Source organism: Cervus elaphus, chromosome 30 (assembly GCF_910594005.1).
Source record: "Cervus elaphus chromosome 30, mCerEla1.1, whole genome shotgun sequence".
NCBI lineage: Eukaryota > Metazoa > Chordata > Mammalia > Artiodactyla > Cervidae > Cervus > Cervus elaphus.
In genome coordinates this window covers 25,360,192-25,387,786 of record NC_057844.1, presented here as the reverse complement: position 1 = coordinate 25,387,786, position 27,595 = coordinate 25,360,192, and the positions used below count along the sequence as shown (strand labels likewise).

General features: G+C 42.6%; 1 protein-coding gene across 3 annotated transcripts; it reads left to right on the top strand.

The window, feature by feature from the left end:
* The first annotated feature begins 1,359 nt into the window (after positions 1-1,359).
* Positions 1,360-26,929, top strand: SERTM1 (serine rich and transmembrane domain containing 1). 3 transcript variants are annotated; one of them, XM_043892248.1, is made up of 4 exons: positions 1,360-1,709; positions 2,964-3,111; positions 3,526-3,580; positions 24,017-26,929. In XM_043892248.1, the coding sequence occupies exon 4, from the start codon at positions 24,187-24,189 to the stop codon at positions 24,508-24,510; it is 324 nt and encodes a 107-aa protein (XP_043748183.1). In that variant the 5' UTR covers positions 1,360-1,709; positions 2,964-3,111; positions 3,526-3,580; positions 24,017-24,186; the 3' UTR covers positions 24,511-26,929. The 3 variants fall into 3 exon arrangements, with proteins under 3 accessions (XP_043748183.1, XP_043748181.1, XP_043748184.1); XM_043892246.1 differs by lacking the exon at positions 2,964-3,111; XM_043892249.1 differs by lacking the exons at positions 2,964-3,111; positions 3,526-3,580.
* The last annotated feature ends 666 nt before the right edge of the window (positions 26,930-27,595 follow it).

Genomic DNA, 27,595 nt, shown 5'->3' with positions numbered 1-27,595 from the left:
ATTTGTTACAGCAGCCCTAGGAAACCAAGTTCAGAAAACATCAAGAAAATCCTCACAGATTATTTCTTACTTACTTTGTATTGAAATACAATTGGTTTATAACAAAGCAATGATTTCATTGATGTTACTGCTTATCAGGAGGCTAAGTAGAAATCTAAGTACCTAATAGAGCAAGTGGTAGGTGGATGTAGGACAATTCATGAAAGTAGCATGTGGATGGTAAAGTTTAGCATACAAAGGCAAGTGTGTTGGGAGAGAAGCAAGTCTCAGAATATGCCCTCTGGATAGTGCAACTCGTTCAGCATCCTGCTTTTTAGATCCTATATGCAAAGAGTCACACAGAAAAGATGAACATATGGACAATTTCCCTGGAGAAGGAAATGGGAGAGATAGAGCCTTTGCTCTCTTACCAAAGGAGCCTCGGAGTTAAGCTTGCCACCCCCATAGGCCTCTACCTGGAGAACCACGAACACTGGCACAGCTACCACGACCCCAGGAGCTGGGCGCTGGTAGGTGGCAGTATCTGGGCAAGTTTACATGGTCACTGAGGCTTGAGCAGCATCTTTTTATATTGATTTGTGCTTCTGGCCATCTCATCAGGGAGATGATGCCAAGGTGAATGCAGCCGGACAGGCAGAGCAGGGACCAGAGGCCACGCCAGGGACATCTCTCAGGGCTCAGCCCTTCGCAGGCCATAGAGGCCAGAGGGCCACCTGGGTTGTTGACTGTCAAAGTGGAAGAGACCTCTGACATCAAATAATCCAAGCCTCTCGCTTTCCAGTTGAATAAAAAGAGGAATCCAGAGTCACTGCGGGAAGGTCACAGGGCTGAGTGGTAACCGGTGTTAGGCATACCAGGTAAAGGCTCCCTGTTCAGAGTTCTTTTAAGATGTGTGACTCTCTGAGCCAGTGGCCCAGTAGGGAGTTTCTATGATTGCCTGTCTCCCTGTCTCCCTGTCAGTGAGGGAAACTGCAATCCTATTCATCTCATCTGATGATCTGGCAAAGGTCTTGGAGGGGGGAAGAAGAAAAACGCTGGAGGAGAGAGGTCTGAGGCGAGGCCCGTCACAGGACCGGGCGATGCCCCCACGCAGCTCAGAGCTGGGCTTCCTGTGATGCTCCGAGACTCGTGGTTTGGAGTGGGGGCTGCGTGGGATTCATAAAAGGGGAAGAATTGGCAGAAAGTAGATGCTTTTGCTTGCAGAGAAAGGTCCCCAAGTCCCCAGAGAACTGCGTCGTCTCCCTCAATGCGCGCGCGCGCGCACACACACACACACACACACACACACACAAGCGCGCACAAAAGTTGAGGCCATCACATCTGCCTTCCCCAGATGGGGTTCCCTGCGCAAAAGCCTCCTCCCGCTCCAGGATTTTCCGACACTGGCGCAAGCTCCTCCCTTGCCAGAGCCTGGCTCCAGTCCTAGCACCGAGAGCCCGCCCGAGCAGAGGCTGGGGGGCGGCGGGGAGTGGGCCCCGCTCGCCGCCATTGGCTGTGCGGCTGTGGGGCGGAGGGAAGCCTCCCGCTGCGCCCGCCGCCCGCCGGTGCGCCCCAGCCGCGCGCAGCACCGGTGCGCTCCACCATTCCCGCCGACCGCTTCTCCTGCGCAGATCGGCGAGACGCGGGGCGTCCGCGAGGAGCTCGACGCAGCCCCGTCCCAGCCCGAGCTCGGGAGCCGGCGAGGGACATCCGCGCGCCCCGATCCGCAGGTCAGTGAGGGACTCCCGACGCCGCCCGCGAGCGCAGGCAGAGGAGTGGGAGCCGGGGAGGCGCGGGGTGCCGAGGGCTGGAGGGGGCTCGCCCTGTGCCACCGACACCCCGACTCCTCTCCTGGGGCGGCCTCGGGTCCCAGAGGCTCCGCTCCCTCCCGAGCCGCCTCGCAAACTCTCCCTGGCTCCCAGCGGTTGAACTCCTTGTTCTGGTCACCCCCGAATGTGTCCCCTTAGTGCAGGCGAGCAGCCTCCGCTGCCCGTCTCTGCCTATTCTCCGGGTGACTCCTCGGGGCTACAGCAGGACGCCGTGTCCTTGGTCCCGGGATGACCCGCTTCTATCCCGGACACGGGGCGCCGGGGAGGTCTGCCCTCGCGTCTGCGGCTGCAGAGATGGGTTGATTCCCCCGCTCAAGTGCAGGCACTTCTACACTTTGCGGAGCGTGTCTCTCTGGGTGCACGCTCGCCTTCGCGAGAAAGGTTATTCTTGCCTTTGCGGTGTGTGCGGTCAAGCTCGTGCGTGTTGGGCGCCCACCTGGATTTCTAGGGTCATCCCTCCCTTTCTGAGGACTCGCGGCGCGCACACTGAGCGCCCGCGTTGTGCCTTACCTGCCTCGCGTGCGTCTTCACCGGTCCCCGGCGGCTCCAAATCCGAGTAAGTTCTACTGGCGCGGAACAGGCTGCCGTTCCCCAGCCGCGGTTTTCCGAGTCCTTGTTCTTGGAAAACGCACCGGCTTCCTCCCGGTTTTCCCTGATCTGATGAGACGCTGGAATCCCGCGTTTTCCGCCCGAGGTCCGTGGATCATTTCTGATTTCTAATTGAGGAGGAAGGTGAGTCCTGCGGGGAGCATCGGACTCCTCCATTCACAGACTCGTCTCGTTGGGTCCCAGGCCAGGTGAGCGGGCTGCACCCGCTCGCTTTCCACCGCCAGGTGCCTGGGGCCCCGCTGTTCCTGGGTTTGGTGCCAGACTCCAGGGATGGGGTCCGCTTCTTACTGTCCTTCATTTCCTCTGCTCGTAAAATTTCCTTTGGAAAATTCTGTGCTGAAGTAAGCACTTGGGTGGTTCTTTGCGGGCGAGAATGGGATCGGATGGCTGCAGGACGTCTCAGCCTTCGCATTTAATTCAGCCCAGACTACAGGTGCCAAGGGCGGGAAACAGGCGGCGATTATGTCCTGAGGATTCCCGGGCCCACCCTAAGGACAACGCCCCGAAAGGCCTTTTTTTGTTTGTTTGTTTCGTTTTGTTTTCCAGGTGCTTTTCACTTTAGATTTTACAGATTCACTGTCAAGACAGTTGCTTATCAACAGGAAAAGAGGCAAAATAAGTGATAGCCTTTTCTTCAAAGGTTTACCCCCTAATGCATTAAGCCCAATACATCCTCCTTAAAAAGACAAAAAAGGTATATTTAACTAGCTTCTGTGTTTTAGCTTATTTGTGATATGGCTCCGAGGCATGCTTAAATATATTGGCACTATTTTGCTAAGTATAAAGGCATTTTACCCCCACCTTCATCCCTGCATACACACATGCACACCCTTTGTAATCTGCACACAGTTGATCTGTAATGTATTGACAAATGGCCTTTTGAAGTGTTAGTGAGGCTGTCTTGCATCGACACCAGCCCCACAGAGGATGCCCCAGTCACCTTCAAATGCTTGGCATCAGGCATGGGGAACCGTCTGCCAACCTCAGAAGTAGTCTGGGAATAGTGAGTTCCAGAAAATGGGTGGAGTGTTCCATTTCTGTGTTTGGGTTGGAGGCTTATTATTTATTTGGCTTATTTATTTACTATCTTTGATTCCTCTACATAAAGGCAAAGCGCTTTGAAGAGCTCACCCTTTTGGTTCTCTAAAGAAGCCTCACTGAAGGTAAGATCCATTCTGTTCTCCCTGTCACTGGTTAATTCAATTCAACAGATTTTCCTGGATGTCTGTGATATAAAGAGATACATAATGTGCTGGTGTATGGCATCAGATCTATCAGAGGGCTTATTCGCAGGCTTCCTGAGTATTTTTTATATGTTTCCTTTTTAATGAGGGCAGATGAAGGATGACAGAGTTGATTGGTGAGAACGAGTAATCATACTAATCATTAAGTAAACTTTGGCCAATGCATTTATGCTAAGAATAAAGGATTAGCCCATCACAGACAAAATTCTCTGATTTGGTCTCTATTCCAAATCAAGTCTCAGCCCATTTGATAATACTCCTTCTCTGGGCTTACTCTTCTCCCTGTACTTGTACTTTAATATCCTTCTTTTTCCTTTTTTTTAAAAAAAGTTTGTAGAATCTATATATTTAAATATATTTTTAAAGATTTAGTTATGAGGTAAAAGCAAAAAGTAAAACTATGGCTGAATTTTTGTTTTTTGCTCCTTTGGGTTTTTAAATAGAAATTTAAGAACCTGAAAATTATGAAAAGCCTTTGACATCAGGCACTATATAGGTCCCACTTGCCTGGACCATGGCACCCATGAGCCATTCAGTAAATATCTGTTAAAAGAAACTAGAAGCCAAAAAATAGTGTGCCAGAAGAATGCCATTTTCTTCAGAGAGATATATATGGAACATACTGTACTATTACATTACTGCATCAGTGCAAAGCATCACAGACTTAACTTTTATGGACTGTTTCATTATTGTTCCTAATGACAACTAAAATAATAATAAAGTCTTTAAGTTAATTAATGGAATTAGGGAATCCAACAGAGAGGAAGCTCAAATTAAGTGCCTGAGTTGGCAGGATTCCTTTGAGCTAACAGATGTACCTAGAGAAATCAAGCCAGAGGCCTAGATACAGTAATCCATGATACCTGCATTTGGACCAGCCTTTGATGCAGAGCTGGGGAGTCCATCAGTACATCCACTGGCCTTTTCAGGTCCAGGGTAGTAGACTACTGAGCCACATTCTAGGGCCTCAGCACCTCTGATTCTGACTTGTGGTAGATGTCTCTGTGGGATCGAGTGTTCTGAGAAGCTCAGACACAGAATGACTCCTTCAAGAGTTCCCTATGAATAGAATCCATGCTCACCTTTGGAACCAAGACACAGTCATTGTTTAGTCTACACTAAATTTTGGCAACAAAAAAATGAGGGTTCTGAATGGTCAAGTAGCCATATACAATTTAACAGTATATCTAAACATGAAATGGCACAATCTAGCCAAAACAGTGTTAACATTTCAACCCTCTGAATTCACATCAGGAACAAGAGAGACTGTCATAAATACTTTCTGAGTTCCTAACTTTTAAATTGTCATCTATTAAGTTGTGATGGCATCACTGACTCAATGGACACGAGTTTGAGTAATCTCCGGGAACTGGTGATGGGCAGGGAGGCCTGGCGTGCCGCAGTCCGTGGGGTCAAAGTTAGACATGACTGAGCGACTGAACTGAACTGAAGTTGTAACAGCTTCCCAGGTGGCGCTGCTGCTGCTGCTGCTAAGTCGCTTCAGTCGTGTCCGACTCTGTGCGACCCCATAGACGGCAGCCCACAAGGCTCCCCGGCCCCTGGGATTCTCCAGGCAAGAACATTGGAATGGGTTGCCATCTCCTTCTCTGAGGTGGCGCTAGTGGTAAAGAACTCGCTTGCCAGTGCAGAAGACATAAGAGACATGGGTTCGATCCCTGGGTCAGGAAGATCCCATGGGCGTGGCAACCCACTCCAGTATTCTTGCCTGAGGAGCCTGGTGGGCTACAGTCCGTGGAGTTGCACAGAGTCAGACACAACTGAAGTGACTTAGCATACATGCATAAGTTGTATTAAGATGGGAGATCAGTCTCTTCCCTGGTGGCTCAGACGGTAAAGCGTCTGCCTACAATGCGGGAAACCCAGGTTCGATCCCTGAGTCGGGAAGTTCCTCTGGAGAAGGAAATGGCAACCCACTCCAGTACTCTTGCCCGGAAAATCCCATGGACAGAGAGCGTGGTAGCTACAGTCCATGGGTTCGCAAAGAGTCGGACACGATTGAGCGACTTCACTTTTTTCACTTTTCAGTCATTCCAGATTTATGATTTGTACAATATTACAGGCTTGATCTTGATGCTGGCATTATTATAGACAATAGTGAAAAGGTGTGGAAACTATAAGCCTATAATAGTTGTTAAAAAGGGTAACGTAAGAAGGTAACAGACCTGAATACAGTTTTTGATGGGAAACAAAAGGATAGGTGGCTGTTAAGAACCTATTTCAAACTCGCAAAGACAAGAAGTTGACTTAAATCACAGTCAAAACACTAAAGATATTCATTCGGGGAACATATTTGCCCCCTGGGGTAGCCAAGACAGCAGCTTTCCTTTGCCATGGTCATCTAGTACTCATCAGACGTGTCTGGCAATTTACCAACTATTGCCAGTCATGCTGGTTTGGTTCTTACTCACTTTCACTTTTCCTGTGACCAGGATTATAGCAGAGGAACTTACTCTTCTCATTTCTTAAATAGAACATTCAGAACAAGCTGTAAAAGGCAACTGTAACAGAAAGTACAGTCACGTCCTTTTGGACAGGTTGACTTACTGGCCTCAGCCTGAGAGTCTTAAACGTTGAAATAAAAGGTTTCATATGAACCACTTTAAAGGCTTGTGTTAAGCATATACATTACAAAAAAGAAGGAAAGGGAGAAAGAAAAGAGTTCTGGGCTTAATCAGTAATATTTTACTGCATAAGTTATTGTTAAATTTTATTTTTATTTCTTAATGAAAATACCTGTATTTTCTGATTAAGATTCATTTTCTTGTACCAACATTCAGATGCAGACATGCACAAAATAGAATGTGAACATACCCATAATATCACCTGCTAACAAAACCATATGTTAGAAACCTGGTACATAACCTCTTATCTCCTTTAGTTTAGTTTGGTTTGGTTTTTGCATGTCACTAAAATTGTGTGTGTGTGTGTGCATGTAGCAGCAGTAGCCAGGCTGGTAATTATTTTATAAAAACAGAATCATACTATGCACAACTCTAAAGTTTACTTTTTGACTTTGCCAGACATGTGCAGCGTCTTTCCATGTTAGAAAACATAATTCTTTTGGTTATACCAGAATCCCCTATTTGTAGAATCTTTCCATCATTTGTTTAACCAATCCTTGACTCATTGGTAGTTCCAGTGTTCAGCTACAAAGTACATCTTTGTGCATGCACCCTTTAAATTTGTCTTATTTTTCCCCATAGGGTAAATTCTCAGAATTTATTATTTATATTATTGACCTATAATGCTGTGCACTTTTTCAGTAAAACAGAAAGGACTAAGTAATTCATCCAACAAGTAGTAGATATTCCCCACTGTGATCCAGAGTATCTTCTATATGCCCAACATATTTTTTGCACTTAAAAAGATAATTTTTATTGTTACTTAACATCCATAGTGAAAGTACACAAGTCATAAGTACATAATTTATGATTTTTTGTGTTCAATTTGAACATACCCATGCAGAAGGAACCCAGGTCAAAAAATAAAATATTTACCATCTCCTCATGCCCCTCACATGCCTTGGCAACCAATTGATTATTCTAACAATTCCTCATGAGAAAGTCATTGGTGAGCTTGTTGACCTTAGTTTTCATGATTCAAGTGCTAGATTATGGGCACCATGCCATTTAGATTGACAGTGTAATATTGATTGATGCTTTTCAGACCTTCAAAGATTCCTTGTCAATAAAGGTGGCCTGGTTCAACTGAATTAGTTTCCAAGATCCTTCATTCTGTCCTCATTTGTCATTTCTATCAAGTTTGATCTTATATTTATCCATTGGACCCTGCCTGGCACATATTTCGATTGATATCATGAATTAACCTCTGGATAACAAAAGAAATTGACTAATTTGTTTTTCATCTGATTTCCTATTGTTGGCCACCCAGGCCAGCTGAGTTAGTTGGACTTAAAATTGGAAAAGGAGTCCTAGGCCCTCATTTTGTGGCTTCTGTCTCCTTCTGCCTTCTTTTTCCATTAGGAGTATAATCAATAACCTTCAAAATTCACTTAACTTTCAGAGACATCAGTTTCTTGATTTTTAAGGACTTCCAACTCCTTGATTCTATTTTAAACAAAATTATCCTTTAATGTATAGTTAAATACATATAATTTACCTTTCATAGAGGAAAGTCAATATTGAGCATAAACATAGGAGAGAAGGAACGAGTTAGATGCATGAAAAGTGTCTTAAGTTAGTTCAGTGAATGAGAAGAGAAAATAATTGCTTCTTTTGTGCTCCTCTGTTTTCATCCCCTTTATTATTTTCTAAGAAGCGGAAGTCTGGATCAGTTTCCTAACACAATACTGAAGGGGAGATCACTGTTCACATTACCATGGCTGCGATCAAGATGAAGTGCTACTCAAAGTACAGTTCACGCACCAGCGCTTGAATTGTTAATTACTCATTCACCAGGAGAGACGGAACTTGAGCCAGAATATAAATCAAATAAGGCATGAAAGCACACTTTTTAGTTTGGGTGATTTTTTGGTAGTAAAACCTTCTTGATGAAGGAAGCAGTGCTTTGAAGTTCCTCTTCTCACAAGGACTCATAATCCACCTATTCCTGAGGGAGTCAAGTGGCTTATTCGAATAGTAGCACTGATCTCTAAGGTGGGCTTTGTAGTTAAATTGAGAAATTTGTAAAAATGTAAACATTTTCTCTTCCTGTGCTCATTTTCCATTGAAAAAAAATTTTTTTTTTTTGAGGGGAAGGTATGTTTAACTTTGAGATAGAGTGACTAATAGCACCACAAAACATGGTGTTCCTGTATGCAGCTAGTTATAATACCCTTCCCTACAGTGATCAGCATAGTGCCCTTGACCATTTTTACTTCCACAGATGAGCAGAGAGACAAGGACTGTGATTGTAAGAGACTCGGTAATTTTTAAAGAATGGGATTATCATAGACTTTAACTTTACATTAAAAAAAAAACACAATGCATCCTGTTTCCACATCCAGTCACATCTTCACTGATTCACTATGGTAAACTCCCTTTTGATTTTTATTGTTCTCTTCAGAATACATTCATTCCAGCCACTCAACTACGTTCATGATAATATATTTCAGTGTTGACAGCAGATTCCTCCATTATCCTGGTGGACAGGAAGCTCAATAAAATTTTTGTTGAATATTGTTGAGAGACACAATTGCTTGATAAAAGTATGGTCCAAGTTTGCTCTGGAGCATGGAACTATTCATTTTATTGCCCTAACTAAAATATTTATAAATTTAGGGCATGTTCATCATTTTTTTTTACTATTGAATATCTACCCTTTGCCTAATCAGTATGATTTAATACAAGATCATTTATTCCTTCATTCAATAAATATTATTGTGGATCCAAAAGTAGAATAAATAGAAACTACCTCTTCAAGAAGCTTCAAGTTTCTCATTTCTTTTATCCTTTGATTCCTTCTTTCCTTCAAATACTTACAGAGCATCATTATAACAGAGATTGCTGATTCATAGATAGAAAGATTAGTCCTCTATTCTAAGAGTACATAGTCTATCAAAGCAGACCAGTGGGTCAACAAATATAACAAGTATAATAAAATGTGAAAAATGCTATTGTAGAAAGATATAGAAAGTATCCTGAGAATACAGAAGAAGGAGCCAGAAATTTGCTTAGAGAAAATAGGTAGGGATTTATATTATGAGTGAATTACTAGTTGAGGCAGAGGCAGGAAGGTTTGCAGTGTATTAAAGAATGAACAAATTGGATTTGGGATGGAGTTGGGGAGAAGACATACCAATATAAGAATTAAATATAAGAATTCAAAATATATGGGAAATCTGTAATAGTTTGATATGCCTGGAACACCATTCTCAGGGACAAGAGAAAAATGAGACTGGAAAAGTAGCATGTAGCTATGTAACAAGGGACATATAAGGTAGGTAATACAAGAAAGGTTTTTTAGAATTTTTAATCAAGATGGTCACTATAAAAATATGCATGTGCATTAGACTCATGCACATATAGTAATATTTTATCACCTTACCTTACATAGTACATGGTTAACAAGTTGTTGTTGAGTGAATCATTGATTGTATCAAAGAATAGTTTTCTTAACCAAAGTCACTACCACTATCCCATTACTTGTATAATGAGTTGTTTTATCCATTAGGGGTCTTGAGTTAGTCTTCATGTCTTTATTGCCCCTCCCGTAGTCCCTCTTGAGGGCTTCCCTGATAGCTCAGTTGGTAAAGAATCTGCCTGCAATGCAGGAGACTCTGTTCAATTCCTGGGTCTGGAAGATCCGCTGGAGAAGGGATGGGCTACGCACTCCAGTATTCTTGGGCTTCCCTGGTGGCTCAGCTGGTAAAGAATCCGCCTGCAGTGTGGGAGACCTGGGTTTGATCCCTGGGTTGGGAAGATCTCCTGGAGAAGGGAAAGGCTACCACTCCAGTATTCTGGAGTCACAAAGAGCTGGACATGACTGAGTGACTTTCACTTTCACTTTAGTCCCTCTTGAAACCATTTGTGCAGGTTAAAGTGACCACTGGGCAGGACTGTCCATATACAATAGCACCTCTTCATGCACCCTAAAGGAAATCAGTCCTGAATATTCATTGGAAGGACTGATGCTGAAGCTGAAACTCCCAATATTTTGGCCACCTGATGTGAAGAAGTGACTCATTGGAAAAGACCCTGATGCTGGGAAAGATTGAAGGCGGGAGAAGGGGACGACAGAGGATGAGATGGTTGGATAGCATCACTGACTTAATGGACATGAGTTTGAGTAAGCTCCGGGAGTTGGTGATGGACAGGGAAGCCTGGTGTGCAAAAAGTCAGACATGACTGGGCGACTGAACTGAACTGAATGCTCCAACTTGTCAGGGAATGTGTGTAGCTGTATCAGTAGCTCACTCTCATTCCTTTAAACCTCACTCTTGTATGAAATTAAAGCTAGCCAAAAACATGCTTTACAACCTTCTTTCTTAGCAGTGCCAAAAGAGAGTTTTAATATAATATATAGTAATTCATGCAGTTCTCCATTATTCCATTTGTGCAGGTTCACACTAAGTGCTCACACAACCAGCAAGGGGTGAATGCACTGGCTTTGGTCACGCAGGAACCCAGATTGGCAGAAGCTGGCCCAACCTCACAGTTGTTGCAGCAGAGGGAAGGCATGTAGCAAATCTCACATGTGAAAGAAAGGTGAAAGTGAAAGTTGCTCAGTCGTGTCCAACTCTTTGTGACCCCATGGACTATACAATCCATGGAATTCTCCAGGCCAGAATACTAGAGTGGGTAGCCCTTCCCTTCTCCAGAGTATCTTCCCAACCCAGGGATCAAACCCAGGTCTCCCGCATTGCACGTGGAGTCTTCATCAGCTGAGCCACAAGAGAAGCAAATTCACACAGTTATTGGAGTAGAAGGCAGGCATGTGGCAAACCTCACGTGTAGTCTTACATTTTATGCCCACAAGGGACGCATGTAAAATTTTCTGCAAATTTTATTGATCAAAACAAGTCATGTGGCCACCCTCGTTTCAGAGGGGGCACAAACATGCAGCCTTACAACATGTCTGGACAGAGGGAAGGACAGCAGAAACGTGAGCATCACTGATGACCACAGGTCTCAAATTTATTCCTCCTTTGTCTTCAACCTCCCCGGAGAGAAGAAATGGAATGAACAGAAAATTTGGAGACATGGGGATATAGATTTGAATTCCAGTCCGGCCTCTTAAGTGACTGGGTAACCTTGGGCAAGCTTTTGAATTCTCTGATCCTTAATTTTCTCCTTGGTTACAGCAAGGTAAGGAATAATAATAACTACAGTACAGAGATGTGAAGATTAGAGAAAATACCCCTGTACCACACACACACACACACACACACACATACACACAACTAGTATGTGCTTTTATTGAATACCTATCAGCTGCTACCATTCATTGTGTTACTGTCTCTCCAGACTCATTTGTCTGGGCATCCTTTCTCCTGTACAAGCATGTCAGATCCAGCTTCCTCTGCCTGTCACGTTCTGAAGACCTCCTCTCATTCCATAATGACGTGGGGATCCCCGCACCACCCCCTGCCACCGCTCATCACTCTTCTGGCATGATGTTGCCTCTACACCCAGTGCACACACACTGAAATAAAAAAGCACTTAGATGTAAGAGAAATGAGTGATGTGTGAATGTGTGCTTCTAAGGGTGTTCCTACAGCTTTAATTAAGCAACATAGGGCACACAACCTCAAAGGGTAAAGTGGAGAGCTCAACCTTCATAAAGGACAAAGCCAAAGTCTGTTAAATCTTATATAAAAGATACTCGAGATTTTCATGAGTAAAGCCATATTTATTTGTACTTTTAAAAGAATGTATAAGTCTTTTATATAGGCCATCAGTGTGGTAGTCTGTTTTCTACAAATAATGATTAATTATTTTTCAATTTGACCTCTTCCTATTTTTTTTTTCTCTTCCCATTTTTAAAAATGAAATACATTCTGGGAGTATTGGAGCCTACATTTGTTTATTGCTTCCATATTGTCTTTGACAAATTTTGGTCCTGGGTTGTTATCTTAAATAACAGGCTGCCGGGGACTTGATTTCCTCTACATTTGATAGTCTGCCATATCATGGTGTTCCATGTTACAAGGAACACGTGGACATTCTTTTTGTTAGCCAGACTTTTGAGTATATGGTGCTGCCTGAGAGACAGAAAGGAAGGATGAATGAGAGAATGTTAAGGCAAGCTCTGCTGCTCTGTTTACACAAAGGATTAGCAGGACCATGGGAAGTTTCGGAGGGAACATGCTTTCCTGATGAAGGACACACTGTCCTCATTTCTGTCTCCTGCCTTCCCTGGTGAACTTGGGAATCCTGGTAGAAGAGTAATTTCAGAGCCCTGAGAGGGCACTTTGTCTCCTTATATGGTTGGTGTTTTATTTAACCTCTGCCTAAAATCTGACTCATCTGGTACTCATCAATTTAGGGTACCTACCTAGAGCCTCAGTCATATGATTGCTTATGACTGAAGAAAAGCACTATTAATATCAATGCTCCATATTTTAAAAAAAAAATTTGCAGCTGCATTTTTCAATGACTAGTTTCATTCTTCGGAGAAGGCAATGGCAACCCACTCCAGTACTCTTGCCTGGAAAATCCCATGGATGGAGGAGCCTGGTAGGCTGCAGTCCATGGGGTCACTAAGAGTCGGACATGACTGAGCGACTTCACTTTGACTTTTCACTTGGATGCATTGGAGAAGGAAATGGCAACCCACTCCAGTGTTCTTGCCTGGAGAATCCCAGGGACAGGGGAGCCTGGTGGGCTGCCGTCTATGGGGTTGCACAGAGTCAGACACGACTGAAGCGACTTAGCAGCAGCAGCAGCAGTTTCCGTCTTTAAAAATTGTTTATTGGCTCCTATTTCCAAAGATGCAGACCCTGGATTATAAGAGAGTTCATGTATTTGGGTTTATTCCTCTTGCCACAGTAGAAGGCTCACCCAAACCTGGGTGATCATGGAGGTGGCTGCTAGATTTGAGTTGTAGGGAGCATGAGTTCTTTGATCTGCTGAACTTGGAGTTTGAAGACTGTTTGATGCTTGATGCCTAAATCAAGTCTCCCGCTTTTGCTGAGTTTATTTGCTTCTGTGTTTCCTGTGGGTCTTGTGTGGAACCTGGACCTCACGGGCTATTGTGAGTCTCAGTGACATTCCCCAGAGCCTGCCAACACACTAGTCCTCAATAGAAAATGACTCTCTCTTGGATCTTGAGGACATTATACTAAGTGAAACAAGTCTGACCAAAAAACAAATTCACACAATCTCACTTATATGTGGAATCTAAAGAACACAAAAACAAGCTCATAGATAGAACAAATTGGTTAGTGGGAGGTGTGTGAAATGTGCAAAGGTGGTCAAAAGATACAGACTTCCAGTTATAAAGTAAGTCAGTCATGGGGATGTAACATTTGTCATGTTGACTATAGTTAATACTACTGCATTGTATATTTAAAGTTGCTAATATCTTAAAAGTTCTCATCATAAGAAAAAATTACAACTTTGGGTGGTGGCACATATTGTCTTCTTATAGTGATCCTTTTGCAATATACAAATATCTAATCATTATGTTGTACACCCAAAAACTAATACCATGTTATATGTCAGTTACTACTACTATACTAAAGAGTGATGCATGCTCAGTTGCCCACTCGTGTCTGAGTCTTTGCGATTCCATAAACTGTAGCCCGCCAGGCTCCTCTGTCCATGGGATTTCCCAGGCAAGAATACTGGAAGCGGTTGTCATTTCCTCCTCCAGTGGATCTTCCCCTCCCAAGGATCAAACCTGCATCTCCTGCATTGGCAGGTGGATTCTTTACCACTGAACTACCTGGGAAGCTATATGTCAATTATATCTCAATCATTTTAAAAAAGAAAGAAAACTACTCTTTTGTGAATCAGGATACCTACAAAGCCCCTACCTTTGACTGGGCATTTAAAGTGCAGGAAAGATATCCTGGGCTGCCTCTGAGGATGACTGATGACGTAAGATGAACATCAAACATCTTATGTTCATCTGGAGGTCCAGACAGAGATTCAGACCAGTGACTGGTGGAGTGAAGTCATGAGCAAAGCTGGCTGGCCAGACACCATTCCTGGTGTTCAGGCAGGCTGTCCTGCCACTATGGATCTAGTTCCCTAGGTGCATTAAACCTCCTCTCTCTCATTCTCTGAGACTTCACTTCGGATCCAGTTCCCTAGGTGTATTAAACGTCCTCCCTCTCTTTCTCTGGGACTTCACTTCCTGTACCTCTGAGCATCATAAGCTGATGGTGCAGCAAATATTTGAACTTCTCCAAAGCCCACTGAAAAGTCAGGCTTAATCACTGTATTTATTGAGAAGCTTCTAACATTTTTACTGACTTACTACATATTATACCAAATATATTTTCTTAATACCCTTGGGGATAAACCATCTTTCCCTAACGTATATGTTAAAGATAACCAATCCTACTGAAAAACTATGAGAATAATAACAGTGGACACCTATATATCCTTTAACTAATCAATTGCTAATATTTTAACACATTTGTTTCATCATCTTTTCTTTCTGTATGTGTGTATGTCTTATTTTTTTTATTTTGGCTGAACCATTTGAGGGTTAGTTGCTGCAACTATGACACTTTACTTTGTACATGTATTTCCTAATAATCATAACGTTCTCCTATATCACACTTAAGAAGTTTAATATTGCTATAATGCAGTTATCCAATGTACAGTCTATGCCCAAATTTCCCCAGTTGTCCTAATAATGTCCTTTATAACAAAGCTATTTTTCCTTTTAATGGGTCCAAAGATCTTTCATTGCATTAGAGGATAAATCTCGACATCTGCATCCTACTTTTTCTTCTCTGAGTATTCATCTGAATACTAAATAATGTAATACAGCCAAAATTGGATGTAGCCAAAACTTAGCCTGCCTAAGCTGCCAATTACCAAGCATTATTATTTTTAAATACCCGTTTCACTGTGGAAAGCATCATCATGCTTTGACTGTCAGCCATGGAGGACTGGAAGAATGAGAATCCTTTAGTAGAATCCATATGTATGAATTATATTATGCTAAGCACTGGGCTAATATCCAGGAGGATTGGGCAATGTACACACTATGTAATCAACTAAGGTTCTATTTGTAGTTGTATTATGAGGGACGATGGTTTATTAATTCAAGTAAATGCTTGGTTGAAAATGTCATCAGATGGAAGACTCTGTGAGCTTGAGTCCTCGCTGGGAAATGCAGGACTTAAAACACACATACTTGTCATATTCCAGTCCATTTCTAAGAAGAGGCTATAAAGCATTTTAGTTTAAACAAATACATGACTATAGTTGTCAACAGAGAAATAGAAATAAATCGTGGACCTGTTTAATTAATTTGCTAATACTGAAGTTCTTTTCAAACAAACTATATCATCACTTTTTTTTTTTTCAAACTGTACCTGTACATGTGATTTTTATAGATAAGAGAATAGTTTGTTAGGTTTTGGCATATTCTTAGGTGCAAATTTTAGAAGTGGATATATTAGATAATTTATCTTCCTGTCTTCCCTATACCTCAATTACAAAGATATTTTAATGGAAAATTAAGTTGGGATTTAATTTATGAAGTGAATAAAACATTTACTATATATCCATTCTTATAAGTTGAAAATTTACAAGACAGATGAAAAATTATAAGATAATGTATACACAAAACAATAATAGACATTTACAGAAGCATATGCCATCAGAAAAGTTTTCACTGAACACATTAGCTTAGATACCTATGGGAGATGGAAGGAAATGTAGAGAAAGAGGGATCAGGTTAGTCACAAACAGAAGAATGTGCATTTAAAAAGGAAAATAACAATAAAAGCAAGAGAATAAAGAGTGGCATTGGTCAGGAGTTGGACAAGCTCATTTACTTTCTTCTTACGCTGCATGGTCCCAGTGGCTCATAGATGCCTACTTCAGAGGAATCTGCTTAATTTAGAGTGGACTTTATCAAAGCTTATAGAAATCCCATATTTCCAAGCTCTTCCCTGTCTCCTTAGAACAGTTTCAGGGGCACTCGAAGGCCCCTGGAGCCTGAGAGAGTCAAGTGGGAATACCTTGTGGTCTACCTATAAAGGTTTAAAAAAGTGACTTATGGCAATTGCAAAATTAAGTTTACAAGAACAAAATCTTTCTAAATATCATAATCCATAAGGAGACTGTTAGGAGCATTTCCTTATTGGACAAAAGCTAAACTTAATACAAATTATTTTAAATTGTGGAGACAGAATGAAAGGCAATGGGAAAGGAGAAAATGCCATTCTCCAGCCAGAGCATCGTTCTCCAACCAGAGCATGGTTGAGAATTTTTTTAAAACATGTCTCGTCTTATTAAAAATAAGCAAGCAGGTTTCCCTGGTGGTCCAGTGGTTAAGAATCCATCCTGCAATGCAGGGGACACAGGTTTGATCCCTGGTCTAGGAGGATTCCACATACCCCAGAGCAACTAAGCCCATGGGCCACAACTACTGAGCCTATGTCCTAGAGCCTGCTCACCACAGCTAGAGAAAGCCTTTGCACAGCACCTAGAGAAAGCCCTCAGGCAGCAAAAATAAAAATTTAAAAAATAAGATTTTTTTGTATACTAGTTGCTCCAAGAATTAAAAAAAATACATATATTTTTTCTTAATATTCTTCTAAAAAAATTGGAAATGATCAGAGCTGAGTGGAGGAAGGGAGTTGCCCCTCAAAGTCCTCATTAAAAATTCTGTAACATCTTGAAAGGTCGATCTTGCTTCTTCCCATCTTTCTTCACACTGATTCATTTCAACCTTGCCTGTGATCTTCAAGTCATTATTTCTCTGACTGTTTGCTTTTTCTTTAAATCAAGTGTTGAGCCAATAATCTTTTTTCCTGCTCCCTGAAAGTGACTATCATGTTCTGCTACTTCTGAACCAGTTCCTGCTTCCTTCAACCTTTAAGTTGCCACTTTTCTCATTTTGATTTGATTCATTGTGTTAATAACATAGATGGGTCCAATCTTCCCAAAGTGCAGGGTAGACCCCTTCTTGGTCTTTTCTAAACATCATTAAAAAATCATGAAAATACTATGCCTAAAACTGGTTTTATATTTGACCTTTTTAATCCAGAAAATGGGGATTTCCCAGGTGGCACCATAGTAAAGAATACGCCTGCCAATGCAGGAGGCGAAAGAAACTTGGGTTTGATCCCTGGGTCGGGAAGAGCCCCTGGAGGAGGAAATGACAACCCACTCCAGTATTCTTGCCTGGAAAATTCCATTGACAAAGGAGCCTGGTGGCCTATAGTTCATGGGGTTGCAAAGAGTCAGACACGATTGACAATGCATGCATCATGCATCATTGTCCAGAAAATTATCCACTTACACTCTCTTTTTTCTAAGGGTGTATCATTTAAAAATAATTATTCTTACTAAGGCAGAGATTTTGACATAAAAATGTTCACAACAAATGTAGCAAAACTTTATTACAAAAAATAGTTTGATTTTGCCAGGAAAACAGTGCTATAGATGCAAGGGAACTCATATCATATAGATGCAAGGGAACTCATGTTGCTTTTGAGGCTGTACAAGATAGATGGTCAAAACACTTAGGTTCCTATCTCCTTTTGAAATAGTTTCTTGTGTTTTTTATTTTTTAATTTCATTCAATCTACACTGTTTTGCATATCAAGAAAGGTATATTCTGAATATTCTGTGAATTATACCTTATGTGGATAACTAATTTTTAAAGAATCGGAACAAAATAACTAGCCTAACATAAAAGTATTCTGAAAATAATTTAATTATTTTGCTGAGGAAATATTTTACTGAGCTGGAGGCTAATCCAGAGAGATAAAAGCCATCACTGAGGTAAAGAGAGATAATAAGGGATTGGACTGAATCCAAAGCCACCTAATGACCTACCCTAGAAACTGGTTTTGAAAATAAATCACAGATACTAAGCTGTTACTCCAACATTTCTTTAATTTCACCAGAGTACTATGAAAAAGTTCTGATTACATTTTCTCATCATTCTTTTGAACCACAGATAAAGAGGACTGTTCGTTTTAATTTTTTGGCTGCCATTATCCAGTCCAGGGGAGTTTCCCAGGTGGTGCTAGTGGTAAAGAACCCACTTGGAATGCAGCAGATAGAAGAGATGGAGGTTCCATCCCTGGGCTGGGAAGATCCCCTGGAGGAGGGCATAGCAACCCACTCTAGTATTCTTGCCTGGAGAATTCCATGGACAAAGGAGCCTGGTGGGCTACAGTCCATGGGGTCGCAAAGAGTCGGACGCGACTGAAACAACTTAGCACGGGTGCATCCAGACCAGACCATGAATTCCAGGGTGTTATTCAGAAACTTCATCTCTCCACACTTCTTTTCATGAAATGGCTCTCTAATTCCACATTGAATAGCAGATAGACTCAGTTTTTTTCTGTACTTGGTTTTATTTTTTATTGTGCTGACACAGGGAATCATAATGAGATTCCACTAATTTTCACACAAAATTCTTCTCCCAAAGTGCTGTATTGACTAAGCAGGAGCAGTTCGTAAATAAGCAAATGTATGGCGACCCACTCCAGTATTCTTGCCTGGAGAATCCCATGGACAGAGGAGCCTGGTGGGCTATAGTCCATGGGGTCACAAAGAGTCAGACAACTGAAGTGACTTAGCATGCATGCATGGATGGGCTTAATCAGCTTTGAATAAGGTTAGCAGTAAGATAATAAACTTTATTTTCATTATTGGAAGTCCAGGGGTAAGTGTTTGCCATTGACTGCAAGTGAAGATTTACATTTAAATCTTCACTTGCAGTGCGTGGCAAGTATGTATTGTCAGCACCTACCTTCTCTTACCTAGAATGACCTAAAAGGCCACTAGGTGAAGAAAAAGCATTAAGAGAAAAGAAAATCATGCAAATTGTAAAGGAAAGTTCAAGGTCCTGTATAAAACATGTTCTTTTCTAAGGAGAACTAAAAACAACTGTGCTAAGATATGATAAGTTCTCCTCCAGATTCTGGAAATGGTAGTTTCTACATGTCCTACAAAGAAAGAGATCAAATATATCATCTAAAACTATTCATTACATTATACAATTAAATTTTACATTTGTAGACCTGGAAAGAGCCTTTACCATGCATGTTAATACTGTATCAAATTGTTGCTAATGGTTTGGGAGGCCCACCTTTTGGAGAGGAAACAGCAGGGCATGATAAGGATGAACTGTTAATTCAACATCCCAACAGCTAGGGCACTCTTTAAATAATGTCCACAAGGGAACAAAGCAGCTTGTCCCAGTTTTCCACGACAACAACAACAACAAAACCTTTCAAAGGGTTGCTATTCACATAGAAATGTATTTAAATAAAGGTCAGAAACTCAGAGACTGCTGTGCCAGAGCGGAGGCTGACTGTAGGCTGGGTTTAATCCGCCACTGTACTGTAGAAGTCAAGGTCCTGGCAGAGGCCCCTCCCACAAGCTGGCCGCCCAGGGGTCTTGCAGTGCTTCTGGGAGGGCACTCAGGGATGAGGGCTTATCAGATCTTCTTCCTTTCACCAAGCCGGAAGGTACACACACCAGAGAGAATGTTTTGCTCCTCCAAAGCTTCACAGTCCTCATAATCACCCCATGGGAAGGAACGCTTCCATTCTCTCAGAGGAGTCACAGAGGCTGGGAGTCACAGTGACAGGCAACAGAGACCCGCCCCCTCCACCAGGCCTGCCTTGTCTGTGTGGTTCCTCTGACTCCCCACCCCACTGGGCTCAGGTGAGATCACACGCCCGTCCTTCCTCGCTTCAGGAGGTGACTGCCGTTTCTAGATTTCTTTCCAGCACGTTTTTTTATTCCAAGAGACAAAGGGATAGCTGGCTGACCATGAACTGAAACATCTCCCTGGATCTTCATTTATAATGTGATCTCTCTGTCTTTTCTCCCTTTCTCAAAAAAAATCACTTTCTGAGAATGGGTCAGAAAAAAAAAAAAAGCATCGCATTCCTCACATGGCTTTTAAGTGCCACGTGAAATGAGAGTCTGCTTCCGCTGCCCCTGGATGGGTCAAGGCTATGCATTTCAGATGAAGTTGCTTTCTTTTTTCCTTTGAACCTAATCTGTTTGGGAGAAACAGCCCAAGAAGCAGCATCTTGAAACACACTTGTTTGATTTTGTTTCCACAGTACCACCAACAGCCTCATTCAAACTGCTCAGTGCCTAAATACATACACTTTGGGTCATCCTCAGCATGACCCAATACATACACAGACTCAAAACATTCACCAGAGAGAAAGAAGACTTATCAATTTTTAAGAAAATGAGAAGTCATGTCATCAAGTTAAAATGATTCTAACAGTGCGTACACTCTATTGTTTCAGACTAGAAGAGTGAAATGAAGTTTGTAGATCTGTCATTTTAAATTAGATAGTATTCTGAAAGTAATAGTAAATCTAAAATATTGGGGGAAGGATATTTAGAGAAGATATTTAATTGTGAAATGCTGAATAAGGATGCAAGTTGTCATCTGTTCATTTCTACCATTATCTCCCAAGGCCACTTGGAAGGTCACTTTCCCCAAATCTTCTCAGCCTCAGTTGCCATAAACTCTTCCATAGACATTTGAGGCTCACAATGGGCTTTTGTCTCAAAGAAGGTGATCTTCAGGAGGTGAAAAGTACTCTTGGAATATTTACATTGTAAATAGATACCTTGGATTTAGCAATTGGTCTGGGGGCCAGTTGTGAGCTCTATCGTTGAATTGCCAGTGACAGATTCGGAGCCTCCAACCCCACCTCCAGAAAATGATACAGAGCTGGGTAGCAAAGGTGGTTTTTAGAAAACTCAGCCAATTTCAGCTGAATGTATCACCTGTACGTGTCAGAATTATTGGATTAGCAGAGACCTGGAAGTCCCTCTAGTCTTTCGAGGGACCTATATCTACTGGTCTTTTACTTGGATGGCCTTTTATTATTTTCAAAGCATGATTTTGGACACAGTGTCACATCCTAACTTAGGAGCTTGTGGAGAGGTAGAAAAGGTATCATTGGACAGATGAGAAAACAAATATCAAGACTGAACTGTGAGCTTGTCCAAAGTTAAATGGCAGGTAGGAACTAACTGAGTGTCATCATTTTCTCTTCCTACCCCAACTGAGGAAAGTAAGAATACGATTCAGGCATGGGTTCCTCTCTGTCCTCTGTTACTGACTAGCTGTGAACCCTGAGTAAATCACAATTTCTTTGTAGAGCAGTTTCCTTATCTGCAAAATGGGAATGATAATTCCACTCTGCCACCCCTACAAACTAGTTTGTGTGAAGAGCAACACAAAATGCACAGCCCCTACCTTCTTACTGATGCCAGAAAAAGAAGATGCAAAATCATTACTACCAAAGGATAGGAAAATTGAGACCGGATGGTATAAAAGGTATAAGTCCTGGCTTATCTTCTAATTAGATACATTTATTTTTGCCATATCGATCAGCATCTTTATTCTTAGTTTCCTCAGCTAGACTTAGGAGGTCTTACCAGAACATCTTGAATATTTCTTTCCATTCAGTCCACACGATTCTTTCCTATGCACCATGCTGTCTCTGAGAGAAAGTCGCTCGGTTGTGTCTGACTGTTTGCGACCCCAGAAACTATACAGTCCATGGAATTCTCCAGGCCAGAATACTGGAGTGGGTAGCCATTCCCTTCTCCAGGATGTTGTCTCTGAGATGCTGCTATTTTCCCTACAGATGAATGGCTAGGGCACTTATCTGCTGTATAAGGCATGGTGTTACTACCAGATCAGTGGGACACGTTTGCAATCCTGCTGTGATTCTCTCTTTTTTTCAAAGGATCCTTAGGAGCCTATAGCAGCCTAATGGAATTAAAATCACCAAAGTGTAATGAGGAGTGGGAGTCTAATTATTTTAAGAAATACTAAGAGCTTGTCCCGTGGCCTCCTCTGAGGAGTCCCTGAGATCGTTAACTGGCTTGACTGCCGCTAGGGCAGCCCTCTCAGAGGGTCCCTCCTTCTTGGGGATCATTAGTGCTGCTCAGCTACAGTCACAGGGCCACTGTCAGCCCCTCAAGGAATCAGTCACTTAATTAGATTTGAGGAATGGAAGAAAAGGCAAGTTGTCAAGGTAAAATGCAGTGCAGAGGTTAGGGAAAGGGAAAGCCAGGGTACAGAGGATGTTTTTTGCATCAGCGTTTCACTACATCTGATGCAAGGGAACCTGGAAATTTACAACCAAATGGTCCAATGCCATAAAGAGCTGGGAAAAGCATCTTTGCTGGATTTGAGAAAAGAGAGTCATCCATCGGAGGGATCATTCTCCCTCAGGCTGCTTCCCTCGCCCCCACACGGACTAGGCAGAAGCTGGCTGGGACTTCTCCAGTCATGGACGAGAGGGTGGTAGAGACACACGGCACCCACACCCACGCCTGGAGCCTGCAGAATCACACACCTTCCCTCCCAGGGTGCCTGCCTGGCTCCGTCCACTTTGTTTCCGGCTTTCCTCACAGGGACCACATAAGGAGGGGAACATGGCCAAGAGCATTTCTTTCCCTGCAGCCATTCACACACATCACACATATACACATGCACCTCCCGCCTCACACACCACACACCACATACACACACACACCTCCCCCTCACACAACCACACACATACACACACCACATACACACACACACCACACTACAACCACACCCCCATATATACCCCACATCCCACACACACCATCCCACACACACATACACACACAAACCTCACATACCCGCACACCCACACCACACATATACACACGCACCTCCCCCCTCACACACCACACATACACACACACACCACATACACACACACACCACACTACAACCATACCCGCCATATATACCGCACATCCCACACACACCATCCCACACACACACACACACATCACACATACCCCGCACACATACCACACACCACATACACATACACCCCACACACAGATGAACCTCCCCCCACACACACACTGAGTTCATTTTGGCCCAATTTTAACAATTCAGAGTGCTTCCCTGTCTATTACCTTGATCCCTGCATAACACAGTGTGCAGTTAGGGCAGTACTACACTATTTTACAGATGAGAAAAATGAAGCTCAGAAGCTAGGCAATTTGCCTAACTTCCCAAAGATAAAGGAGAATTCAGGCCTCAAACTTAAGGCTCTTGATAGCAAACCTAGTACTCTTTCTACTATTAAGAGGAAGTCCAACTTTTATCAATCTAAAGGTTTTTATTCAGTGCCGAAAATATGCAGAACAGAGTAGAGAGGTAGACCTAACAGGAAACAAATATGCAGGAATGGCCCCCGATCCCAAAGAGATATGTTTTTATAAACAAGTCAGCAAAGTATGAAAAGCAAGCTTACATGTGCAGTGGTTCTCCAAAGCATGCTAGAAGGAAATACTGGTCAAAAAAAGTTGTGCTGGTGGGCTGGACAGTGCAGGGAATTCATTTTCTGGAGGAGGAAGGTTTGCAGCTAACTTTTGGGGTCCTATTCTCAGAGCAGGCTTGGAGCATCTGTTGAAATCTCAGCAGATGGAACACACCAGAAATGTACTTTCCTTTTTATTTTGGAGAAACCTGGCACCTAGGGTACTATGAGATCAAATAAAAGTGCATTTTTATATCATCATTTGTAACATAAAGTCAGGAACATTACACAAAAGTGACTTCATTTTTTTCCCTCCCTGGTGGATTTTTATAATTAAGCCTTGCTGAAATGAAAACTGGAAATGAGAGTCAATGTGACTTCTTTCTGAATAATGCACTCAGTTGTTTGGGGTTTTTTGTTTGTTTTCGCAGTGTCAAAGGACACCTGGTACCTGCCACCTTTGCTTGGAAACTGAGAAGTTGTGTTGTGCTGCAGTGTTTGCTGATGCTATCACGACAGAAGGAATGCTGATTCTGTCCCTTTTAACGCCTGTGTGAAACTGACTTTTCATACACTGTGCATTCTGTGACCTTCCATAAAGATGTCTGAACCTGACTCTTCCTCTGCGTTCTCGGGGAGTGTGGATAACGGAACTTTCCTCCAGCTGTTTCCCACATCCCTGTCCACATCGGTGGACCCGTCCTCGGGCCACCTGTCAAATGTCTACATCTATGTGTCCATATTCCTCAGCCTGTTAGCCTTTCTGCTCCTGCTTTTAATCATCGCCCTCCAGAGGCTCAAAAATATCATCTCCTCCAGTTCCTCCTACCCGGAGTATCCAAGCGACGCTGGGAGTTCTTTCACCAACTTGGAAGTCTGCAGTATTTCCTCGCAAAGGTCCACTTTTTCAAACCTTTCCTCCTGAATGGAATAATCCTTCAGTGCCGTGGTCGCTGAAGTTTTCCCTCAGGGGAAGTATCACAGGAAGCAGGCACCTCGGGAAAGAAATGCCCATTTTGTTCTTTCTCACCAGTTAGACCTTGTTCTCCTCCTCCTTCAGCCCTGATTTCTTTTTCTGTTCATGATGCTTTTAGTGTGAATGTAGGAGTTGATGCTGACAGAAATGCTTGCATGGTGAAGAATTTCACCCAGATCGCTTGATGAACCTGGAGCTGGCTTCTCGGTGGGGCAGGCCACCCTCTTGGACACCGGAGGCCTAACTCACCTGAGGCAGCCTTGCAGAGGAAGCTGGATCAGGGCTCTGCACTTTTGTTTCTCTTACAAAACCATGAAACCAACGGAGCCAGCAGAAACTGGCAAAGTGAAGTCTGAGCTATGTAGAAGATATTTTACATATTGAAAAGATAAAGTGAAAAGCACCAAGTTTTAAAAAAAAAGTCAGTTTAGATTTCATGTATAACATCTCTACAACCAGAGGCAAAAATATGCTAAGTGTTTTATTTCATTTCACTTTAACCAATGAAAATCACATTTATTGATGAATTAAGTCATATATGGAGAAGTTCTGGAAGACTTTAACTTTTAATAGCAAGACAAATATGTATTATGATGCCATTTGTAACATATTTCTGCCTCTTGGGGTTTTTTTCCTACTTATGTTATAGTCTTAATGACTCTATGTTTGTGGAATTGTTTGTGGAATTCTTTGTGATAATTGCTGTTGCTATTACTAAGACAGGCACCAGAACAGACACTGGAAATTTTTATTTTGTATCTATAATTTCCATCAGTGGGAATCATACATACGGAAAATACTCATTTAGTTGTATTTTGCACAGTAATAACTCCTTGTGGTTGTGAAAGTATGTTCCTTTATTCAGTTTCACAGTCTTCATAAGCTCAGTGCAGAATTATATTGACTTCAAGATGTCAGATGTCTGTTCACTCACATGAGGTTGCAAAACTTAGAAGACTCCACTGCTAAATATTTATGTTGTTATATACTCTGTGAATGTTACATGTCTCTGATAATTCATTGTTGTGTGTTACCATAAGACTCTACATTAGGATTCCAGGATGTGGATTTATGTTTAAAATTGTAAACACTCACATTGGGTAGGGGGCTGCTATACTGTGGTCAGCCAAGCACACTTGAACTTGGGGCTCTGTGCATGAAAGGAGGCACTCTGGAGAGCATAGACATGGATATGGAGGGACTCAAGTTGCCCCCCCCCCAAAAAAAACTAACAAAGCAAGCAAAGAGTAGCTTTGCTACTTTGCAGCTTCTTAAGAGTAAGAATTTTAATATAATTTTTGAAGTCAGTGGTCCACCGTGTAAAGACTGAATGTATTTATCCTGCAAAGCTCCTGCATCAGCATGGCCCCATCTGCCCAGGGCAACTGGACACTTCTTATCCAAAATATTTAATAATCTGGAGTGGTGGGGCCTTCAAGCCACCCTTTGGTTTGGTTGCGTGGCTTCTGGAGTGGGATAAAGAATGCACCATTTTTACAGGGCATACCTTTGTCATTCTAAAATGCTGAGAGAGATGCGAATTCACAGTGAGGATCAGAAGGTGTTTGTTTTTTTTTTTAAATCCATAAGCCTTGCTGAAATCCAACCATATCAGAAGGTTTATGTATCATAAATCTCCCCAAACACTAAAAGACCTGCACAGAGTTGCAGCCCTGAAATGTATAATGAGTGAAAATTTCCCGTTTGCTGTCATTTAAAGCACAGCAGTGTGTTACAATGTTATTATGTAGTATAAATGCTGGACTGGAAAAACTCTGCTATTTTAGACCATTATTAGCATTCTCAGTGTGTGTGTGTGTGTCCGTACACAACACAGAATATATAATATATATATATATATATTCACACCCTTCCCAATTAAGAGTTGTGTGAAAGCTGCACAGGATTACAGAGGCATCTATATTATCACTTTTGCTCTTTGATTAATCTTGTGCTATTTTGGTTACCAAGGAAAAAAGGACTCCGATGAACTGATTTTAAAAAATAGAGGAGAAAATTTGCCACATGACAGTATAATCTGCGAATGATCTGTTCTAAGGGGGTAACTTTACACTGTTTTCTTCTGGGGGAGATCTAAAGGCTTCTAGGACTAAAACTAATTTTTTTTTTTTTTTAAATTTTCAGGCACACCCCTCCCTTCCCCTCCCCCCCTACCCCCCCCCCCCCTCCACGATGGTTCCAGCTCTCAAGGTTAGTGATTGGGAGCAACATTCAAAGACATAAAATAGGGTTTGCTACTCCCAGCTTGTCGGGATAACACACTGTACCACCCGAGATGAATTTGTGTTAAGAAGTTCAGGAAGGTTGGAAGACTGGTTTATAAATAAAGAAATCAAGCCCACTGGAAGCCTGGCTCTTCTCTTGTTTGTTCTCAGTGAGGCAGCCCACAAGCTTCCCTCCTGGGAAGGCTTTTTCCTTCGAGTCCTCCCTGAAGCAGGATCAATAAAGAGTGGTCAGAACATCAGCCTCTCCCCACCTCTGAAGGGTCCCTTCCCTCTGGGGCAGTGAGTTCCAAAAGTCCCTGATAAGAAGAATCACCTGGATGCTTGGGAAATATTCAGGAAATATTCCTGGGCCATAGTCCAGACCTCAGGAGGGAGCCAGAGAACCGGTATTTTTAACAGGGACCCTGGGTGATGCTCATGGTCAGTGAGACACACTGGCGGAGGAAAGGGAAAGTATTAGTCACTCAGCTGTGTCCAACTCTTTGAGACCCCGTAGACTATAGCCTGCCAGGCTCCTCTGTCCATGGGATTCTCCAGGCAAGAATCCTGGAGGGATTGAACATGGGCTCCTGCATTGCAGGTGAATTCTTTACCATCTGAACCACCAGAAAGCCCAGGGTCACATATATTGCCTGAGCGTATTTGTGGAGACGAGGGAGGTCTTCCCTCTGGACTACTGCCTAAGTAACTGCTGTTTCTCTGAGAGAAGTATCCCCTTCCCCCACACACAGCTCACAGCCCCACCCATGAGGGAGGGGCTGAACTCCAGGCCACCCTCCCTGGTGGAA